Here is a 9,331-nt window from a genome sequence, read left to right on the forward strand (position 1 = left end):
CATGGTCGGGAATCGAACTCATGACCCCAGTTGCTGTGAGGCAGAAGTGCTAACCACTAAACAACCGTGCACATATACCACCATAATTTTATATGTATTGCATTGCAAATCGTTTATTCCTATATTTCTAGCTGTACAGTGCAGAGAAACAAACCCATTCCACCACATGACAACGTGCAGTCCCATGTGTGCAGGAAACGAGAGGCAGACAGATGAGTTTGCCTCTGAAATCTACAAATCTGGAAAAGAAAGGTAAGTGTGCAGTGAGGTGGCTCTTACTGTAAAGGGGGTGGAGGCTGGGTATTAATTTGATGGTGTGGTGGGGGCTAATCATTTAAAAGTGGGTTGGATATATTATTTTATTGGTAGGGACAATTTAATTTAATAGTGGTGTCATGGTAGTGAGTATTAATTTAAGCTGGGTCGATTGCATAATTGCATCAATGCTGCAGTGGTTTGGTGGATTTTAATTGAACATGGGGCTGAGATGAGGAAAAGGAGAGCTATTTATTAATTGTGAATACCAATTATTTAATGTTGGGGTAGTTTGGGAGGGAAATAGATTTACTTATTAAATGTGAATACTAATTATTTAATTGGGGGCGAAATAGTAGTATTTATTTAAGGTGTGTACAGTTAAGTTAATATCAGGCTGGTAGGGGGAAATAGGTCTACTATTTAAATGAGAATGTTATTAATTCAATGTCGTGCTGGTTTTAGGTAGGGAAGCCTAATTATTACTGAGGAGATCTTGTGAGAGTGATACTGTGTTAAATTACCCCTTTAAGACCAGAAACAATACTGTTGCCTTTAAAAGTTACGTCATTTACAGGTGCTGGCATGTTATCTGATCGGAATTATTGCAAATCAGTTTAATAAACATTTGGGATTACAACTGTGTTGGGAAACAGACGGTCGTCCATCCTTGTTGGGGTAAGTGTTGTCGGATTTCTGGCAGCCACAGTAACATACCCAACCCGTTAGATGCAAGAGTATATCCTGATGTTAAATTATCTAATGTGATATGAGACATTTCAGTGCCTGGGCGGATCAGGGGGCTGGGCTACCCCCTGACAACATGTGTTTAAATCTGTATAAAAGGAGGACTGTTTGACCATGTAATATATCATCATGCCATTTGTACTTTCTGGATATCACTAGTACCTCAAACTATGATTGATTGATTGATGACCTGCAGATTAAACCACTCTAATTTGTTATTCGGCTGTTCTGAGGTTGGAACCCTGTATCCAGTACCAACGCTCTGCCTGCTACCTGAAGCTCTGGCCAGTGTGATAGGCCAGGAAGGACCATCTACAGCAACCTGATCTGAAGGCAACAGGTCAGGTGTACCAGGAAAGGGGTACCATAGCAGTGAGATTTACCCAGAGGGACGCAGTTCTAGGTGCCGCTAAGGAGCCTAGTGGAGGCACAAGCAAAGGACCATCCTACTGTGAAAAAGGGACGGTGGCAAGGCAAGCCCAGTCACTCCCCAACAACACCCGAACAGGTTGGCATAGGTCCATCCTGTCACAATGAGGTTAAGGCAGATACTACAGACAAGGAAAAAAGAGCCTTAGCAGAGTTTTGACTTTAATGTGCACAGTAGGCAGGACAGGACTGGGCTAAAATGCATCTACAGAATAACAATTTATATAGGTAATTATTTGATTTAGAAAATAATGAGGATTCAATGACTGTATATAATCCAGAGTACAATGCTACTAATGCAATTAGCTATCTGTCCTGTGGGATACTGACTGTGAAAGGAACGGACATTGTGTGACTCTATGACTATGGTACATAGTGTGCGCCATCACATTTTTGCTATGAGGCCCAGACATTTTTAGTTACTCCCCTGGGTACACATTACATGACCACTGAAAGCAATATATACAAAATAATTAGCACACATCCAAATATAGCAATATTATTTATATATTTGTATGGCTGCAAACTAGTTTATATATTATATTTAATAATAATCGCAACTTCCCCATCAAGGTTGTTTTTTTGCTGCAATCCTATTCCCAAGCTGACACTGTCCTGCAATTTTGCGATTTACCCATTTTTAGGATTACTTTCCTCTGCAGTACTACGAATAACACATTTTTATCCAGTGTTTACTATTTCAGTCAATTATAACCCTGTACACATATGTTGTTAATGTAAAGTAGATTTGTATTAATGAAAGTGCTTACAAAGAACAAAGAACAAAGTTAGTTTTGGTCTTTGTAAAAGTGCCAGGAAAAAATACATGTGTTTCAGTAGGTACTGAGTGTGTGTGGATGTTCTAAATGTTATTGGTTTTGGCAAATTTACACACAACCCAAAATGTCTCTTCAAATTAGGACACAGACAAAAAGCAAACCTATCAGTAAGGACCAGTCATTCATATCACAGGGTGTCATAGAAACCTTCAATGAACAAACTTGTATTATTTTATTCATTTGGTAGAAAGATGGTGGATTGTGTCAACCGGTGCTTATTAAATTAATATTTATTTAACATGTTGGGAGACTAGTGTAAATTAATTCTAGGGCTACTAAATAATAAAATAAACTTGCCCTCCTTTTACACTTATGTGCCTTCTCTCTCCAACCCTTGGCAAGTGCCAATCATCATTAAGAGGGGGAGGTGACCCTTTAATAAAGTCCTGTAATCCCTCTTCGGCTGCTGAATCTTCCTTCAGTCCTCTGGACATCTGTGAAGATTTCACCAAGATTCCCTCTCCTTCGTGATCTTCCTCTAACTGAAGCTGGCCCCCCTTCCCAGCCATCACTGCTTAAATCTCCAAAGCCTGGAGGATCTTATTTTGGGGCTGATCTGTTTGTTTGCTTGCAGTTAAGTGCAGATGGAAGAGACGCTGCCAGGTAACCTAACCAACTGAAGCAGGAGCTCAATACAAGGATAGTTTCAGCTAAGCAAGGTAGAAATGAGTGCTAGTCAATGTAACTTATTAAAAATAAACTTCAATGGGAGAAACACATTAATACATATTATGAATGAGAAATAAGAGTGTATTTAGGGTTTGTGATCTTTTTACATCTATAGTGTGTAATAGGATTGCAGTTTTAAATGATAAGGATCACCATTAACCCTGATACCCCATATAGTGTGACAATCAGTTTTTTCATTAAATGTTAAGGAAAAAACTGCCTTTTTCGTTTAGAGAATATAATTTCTAAATTGATTGTCTACTGTTTTCTTCAAACCAAAATTATACAAAAAATATATCTTATTTTGTACTATGAATGGATGGTTGTATTGAGAATATAAATATGGGGATATTATTTTGGGATACGCATGATACAAATTTGGTGCAGCATTGGTATAATTTTGCATATAGTAAACATTTAGTGGAATGCTACTGAACCATAATTCCCTCTGAGAACTGTTCTTAACTGTAGCATCTGCCATGGAAATTCATGACACATAGGTTCTGTACAGTTATGATGTACACTAAGAGTTATGGTTATTCCTTTGATAAAAAATAAGAGGTGATTTGAGAGTATTTTTATTGTGGGATTTATGAGGGTAAGTTGTAGGGATAATGCATCTCAATATTCCAGTGATATCAGCATATGGTTACTCTGTATAGGACAATTTTAGAACAAATGAGAAAGCAATTTCTGGCTAATTCGTAAACGTTTTCTTCAATAGAAAAGCATACCAAAAAATAAATTACAGGGGGCTTTTTACAGGGGTATATTTTTGGTCATTTTGTTTTTATTTTGTGTGATTCATCTGAATAAGCAGCTTTGATTTGTATGTAATAAAATGTCCATATATAGATAATTCACGTGGTTATTTGTTCTACTATAATATGTTAGAAGGGGACAAATTGTTAGCTTGATGCTTTCTTTTACACAATTAGGCAATTTATGGACATAGTTGGAGAAAGTTACTGGTAATCTGTTTTTCATCACCTAAACACTACTACTGTCTTGCCTGTTCAAAACAAGCTTATGCCATTCCTTTTTGATTAATGTGCTGCTCCTGCTACTGCTTATATCACATTTTCTTGTCACATTTCCATTTCTATCAAGCAACACACTTTGGGTTTTTAAAACAGTTTGATGAATACCTTAAGTCAGTGTTTCTAAACTCCAGTCCTCACACACCGCTCATGTTTTGAGTATTTCTTTATTCATGTAAAGGTGACTTGGGGTAAATTTATCAAGAAAAGTGAAGATGTTGCCTATAGCAACTAATCAAATTCTAGCTCTCATTTATTTAGTACATTCTACAAAATGATAGCTAGAATCTGAATGGTAACTATAGGCAACATCTCCACTTTACCAACCCGCCAGAAACTCGCAGCATGATAAATTTAGCCTCTAGTCTACATCGCTGGGTCAGTAATTATGCTACCTTATTTCACAAACAGAAATCCTCAAAACATGAGCTGTTGAGGTGCATGCGATCTGGAGTTAAGAAACACTGCCTTTAATGGAGGTGAAATATAGGTTACACTTGAGAGACAATAAAAAGGTACTGAATATGGACTGAAACAATGATTTAATAATCTTTTCCATTGTCTAAGTCAGTTGTGATTGTATATATTCATAGTAGATATAATAAAGTTATGTATCTATAAAAAGGTAACATCCAATAAAGTGAGATTGAAAGCATACCATTTACATTACTTTTCACAGCTATATATGGGACAGGAAAAAAAAGGAGACCTTACATGGAAGTAATGTGGGACTTTAAATAGTAAACAGTCTACAATATCTGTCTTCCTTTATATATTAAAAAGAGATGATACTTGCACATGCATTGTATCCAAATATGACTTGTTCCATATATTAGCATTCATAATAGATTTTCCTCTTCAAACATGATTTTCTTGCCAATATCAAAATGTAAATGGTTTGCTTCTATTTTGAGAATATACAATTTTGCTCAGAATTAAGGCACACTGAAGCTTTACATCATTTGAGCAGAAACCAGTATCTTGCATTGCTTGATTACTCTGATCTCTTCAGAGGTGTCTCCTTCTGGAAACCAACTATGCAGTAGTTTGCAAATTTGTGACAAGATGGAAACATTGCTAATCTCTCAACAGTAGATCAGATCTTGGGATAAGAAGCTTAGATGGAGTACTATGAGCAAACAGCAGCATGGGTAGCCCACTTGCCTGTATCCCTATCCTACCTCAAATTGGGGACACATAAGAGTAGATTGTATGAGTGGGCTATTTTGTCTCATAAACTATTAGTGTCTGGTGCCTTATCAAATAGAAAATATGATCGGTTGAGTGTCATTTCTTTTGGTTCCCTACTATGGATCTAATGTTAACCTCTAGCTGGGGTGTATTTCCAAAATGAATAAATCTTAATTAATTACCAATAAAACCTGAATGAACATTTTTGTAAATGTTGCTCGACTTTCCTGATATTCATCAGTGGTATAAAGTTTAGGTATTAAAATTATGTAAAATTGATTTTAGGTCAGGTACTTGTTTTTACAAAATATAAAAAATAAAGTGACCAAGTGAGTTACCACTGTAGATATTGCACAAACTTACAGAGATAGTCTGCCTCATTTAGTGACAACTTTTGATCCTCTGTCATGACAGTACCCAGGATGTTTCTAGACAAATGTGAAGGGGACTTGTGTGACCTAAGGGGAAACAATACATCGACACCAGGACCTCCAGAAGGGGAAGAAGATGAGCTGCCCAAAAAGAAGCATCGCAGAAATCGAACAACCTTCACCACCTATCAACTTCACGAATTAGAACGTGCATTTGAGCATTCTCACTACCCAGATGTATACAGTCGAGAGGAGCTTGCTATAAAAGTTAGTCTGCCAGAGGTTCGAGTACAGGTGAATCCATAATCATTAACCATTTATTTTGCATACCCAAATTTCAAGCACAATGTGTTCGTGTGTTAAAAAGGGAGGAGGGGGGCCTTGCTGATATATAAAGAATAATATATATATATATATATATATATATATATATATATATATACACATACATATATATTTGTTTTTTTTTGGAGTAATGTAAACTAAAAGTATATTGTGTTTGGGGATGCGGCTGATACATATGCTTTTATACGATATTTGATGTAGGTTTGAAGTAGTAATATAGAATCGTAAGGGGGATATTTATTTTTATAAAGTCCTGTAAAGACCTTTAGGGACCAGAAGATACTTCAGTAGATCTCCCCTTTTTCTAGCACATATACATCTAATCGTAAATCTATTAGTAATTGGCCAGGTATCATAGATTCATTTTGCCTGGATGTATTAGCGTAGGTTGGCGATGGGAGTCCTGATTCTGGTTTACATGGTCTTTCCCTAGACTGCCTAATACTGAGGACATGTGCCAATGACATCACAAAATGTATGCTACTAATATGAAGGTGCTGTTTGCTTCATACTTACTGCAGATAGTTCAATACAATTAATGACCATGGGACAATTAACTGGTCCGGTCCTCCAAGCTATCGGTGAGAATCCAGCGATGCCCCAGCCATCAACTTTAATGTCCACTTACAATATGGGGCCTGATTCATTAAGAATCTTAAATGAATAGGTATCTTTTTTCAGTCTCCTGGACAAAACCATGTTACAATGCAAGGGGTGCAAACTATTTTTCTGTTTTGCACATAAGTTAAATACTGACTGTTTTTTCATGTAGCACACAAATATCAACTTTAAATGTCAGTGTACAAATAAGCTATCAAGTATTCATGCTATTCATGTAGCACACAAATACTTGATAGCTTATTTGTACACTGACATTTAAAGTTGATATTTGTGTGCTACATGAAAAAACAGTCAGTATTTAACTTATGTGCAAAACAGAAAACTAGTTTGCACCCCTTGCATTGTAACATGATTTTGTCCAGGAGACTGAAATAAGATACCTCTTCATTTAAGATCCTTAATGAATCAGGCCCATGGTCATTAGGAGATATGATATCTCCTGAAATAAATTGACTTGCAGTACAAATTGGTTGAACTTCATTTCAGGAGTAGTATTTTTGTATTTATTTTTAGACACAATTAAGTGATGGTGATTAGCATTACTGCCTCAGTAATGCAGGGGCAAACTGACCAGAGTGCTATCTGTATAGAGTCTGTACATTCTTCCTGTTCGCCTCCAGTTTCATTAAAAGATTCTGGCAGGATAATTTGTTTCTCTATAAATTGGCACAAATATGTATGTGTATGCGCATGGTATAACTAATCCCGTGGTGAAATTAGTTTGCTTTTGTTCACTTGTTTCAGCCAGTTATTCAGTTATGATTTTAATCCACAACCCCGAATAACTGTTACAAAAAAAAAATAAAAAAATCTATATATGAAAAAATAGCACAAAAATCATGTACTCTCATCATGACAGGTAAAAGTGCAATTCCAAACTAAGTTTGTCTTCGAAAAGGTAAACCCAAGTTAATAGTTTCACAGAGAACTATAAAAGTTATATTTTCCAACATCATTGAGGCTAATGTTGTATTTCAGGCAATAGCAATTTTAGAAAATTAATTAGATATATTCCTGAAGTTGTTACCACCTATCTGGTATTAAAACTGCTATCACTAAGCCAAAATACCTGCTCTACTTCCACCCTCATGTATTGTTCAATGTACTGATTTCCCTCCCTTCTTATTACCTTATGCACTTTAGCTTCCTCCCCCTACTAATCCATAAAATGAACTATCTAATTAGCGGCCACCTCGAGCCGTTAATGGAATCATCATTATCTGGGATCTCAGTCTTGGGAACGATAATTGCATTTATCCTAATGCTAGAGATTTCTCACTCTCCCTCCATAAAACCTGCCATTGTACTCATTGATAGAATTCCATTCCTTTTGAAATACCCATATTTCTTGATTGATGCAGGTTTGGTTCCAGAACAGAAGGGCAAAATGGAGACGTCAGGAGAAGGTGGAGTCTTCTTCTGCCAAAGTTCATGACTCCCCGCTTTTCTCATTTTCACGGACACCAATAACCACCAATGTTGGGCCATTAAGTTCCTCTTTGCCACTGGATCCATGGCTTACTTCCCCCATCTCTGCAGCTACCACAGTGCACAGCATGCCAGGATTTATGGCTCCTTCACAAAATCTACAGTCACCTTACGCTGGTCATACCTTCCTCAACAGTACACCACCAATGACATCTATACAACCTCTAAGCAGTGTCCCTTACCAGTGCATGGGAGGCTTTGTGGACAAGTTTCCATTAGAGGAGTTAGACCAAAGAAGCTCAAGTATTGCTGCTCTTCGCATGAAAGCCAAAGAGCACATTCAGACCATAGATAAGACTTGGCAGCCAATTTGACCTACAACTATTATATTCTTGTTGAATCCAGAATTGAATATCTCAACTTAAGGCACAGTTGTGCACGAACAACATTGACTTCAAGTAACCCTTTGTTTGGTGACTGTAATTACTGGGAAACTTTACCAAAACGTAAAAAATTAATGAAAAAGTTCTTTAGTGTGAAGTGTCAATGCTATCGGCTCAAAAGGTATTGTCGTGCTTCTGCGTTCCAAACCATTTATATATTTAAAAAAAAAAAAAAAAAAAAAAACAATAACCACACACACAAAAAAAACCCATGAAAACCAAAATTATATATTCAGAAAATATCCATCAGTTTGACTATTTTTTTCTAAAATAAAAACTATAAAATGTCCTGATGCACAATAAGTTTCAAATACAAGGTTTTACTGAAAGCTGTTGAATGACAGAATCTTATAGGGCACAGCTTCTATAACAAACTCAAAAGTGAAAAACCAAGCTGAGAATGTAGTTTATTAAAGACAGCCAAACCTGGGTCTTTTTGAGCTAAATACTTCTAAATTAAGATTATAAATATGTGCCTGTGGACCAAAGTCTGAATACATTTTAGCATTCAGACGCATATTGGTTTTAATGTAAATGTTTTAATAAACTACAAATATTACTGCTATTTCCCAATAATCCAACATTATTTGAACATAATGCAAACTGCAGTTGTAATTAAAATGAACACCCAAGCTGTGTATTCACTGAACATGCATGAGTACCATACATATTGCATTTGATCTGCTTGTCATTAAACATTTGTTCTGCAATGAGTTTGTAACAGGGGGGAGGGGACAGGGCCCTCTTAAGAACCTCTTGGGCCCCCGGGCACAGCAGTGCACCGGGGCCCCTATTTATAAAAAAAATAAATAAAATAATGATTATATATGGGCCCTGCAGCCTAGGGGGGCCCTCCTGCCCAGCGTGCCCAATGGGAAAGACGGCCCTGGGAGGGGAGGGTTCCTGTGTGGCCACAAATCTTCTCTGCATTTCCTGATGTTGAGAGTCCTAAA

General features: G+C 36.8%; 1 protein-coding gene across 2 annotated transcripts; it reads left to right on the top strand.

The window, feature by feature from the left end:
- The first annotated feature begins 2,678 nt into the window (after positions 1 to 2,678).
- On the top strand, positions 2,679 to 8,745 carry RAX2 (retina and anterior neural fold homeobox 2). Of its 2 annotated transcripts, none has more exons than XM_075204814.1 (3): positions 2,679 to 2,873; positions 5,585 to 5,835; positions 7,869 to 8,745. In XM_075204814.1, exons 1-3 carry the CDS (start codon positions 2,855 to 2,857, stop codon positions 8,307 to 8,309), a joined length of 711 nt encoding a protein of 236 aa, XP_075060915.1. In that variant the 5' UTR covers positions 2,679 to 2,854; the 3' UTR covers positions 8,310 to 8,745. The 2 variants fall into 2 exon arrangements, with proteins under 2 accessions (XP_075060915.1, XP_075060916.1); XM_075204815.1 differs by having other exon boundaries at positions 2,848 to 2,929.
- The last annotated feature ends 586 nt before the right edge of the window (positions 8,746 to 9,331 follow it).

The sequence above is a fragment of the Mixophyes fleayi genome, chromosome 1 (genome assembly GCF_038048845.1).
Source record: "Mixophyes fleayi isolate aMixFle1 chromosome 1, aMixFle1.hap1, whole genome shotgun sequence".
Classification (NCBI taxonomy): Eukaryota; Metazoa; Chordata; class Amphibia; order Anura; family Limnodynastidae; genus Mixophyes; species Mixophyes fleayi.

Excerpts from the sequence above, each read along its gene's own strand:
- RAX2 (XM_075204814.1), top strand. Across the intron at positions 5,836-7,868 it reads TGCCAGAGGTTCGAGTACAG|GTTTGGTTCCAGAACAGAAG; the intron begins GTGAATCCATAA and ends TGATTGATGCAG.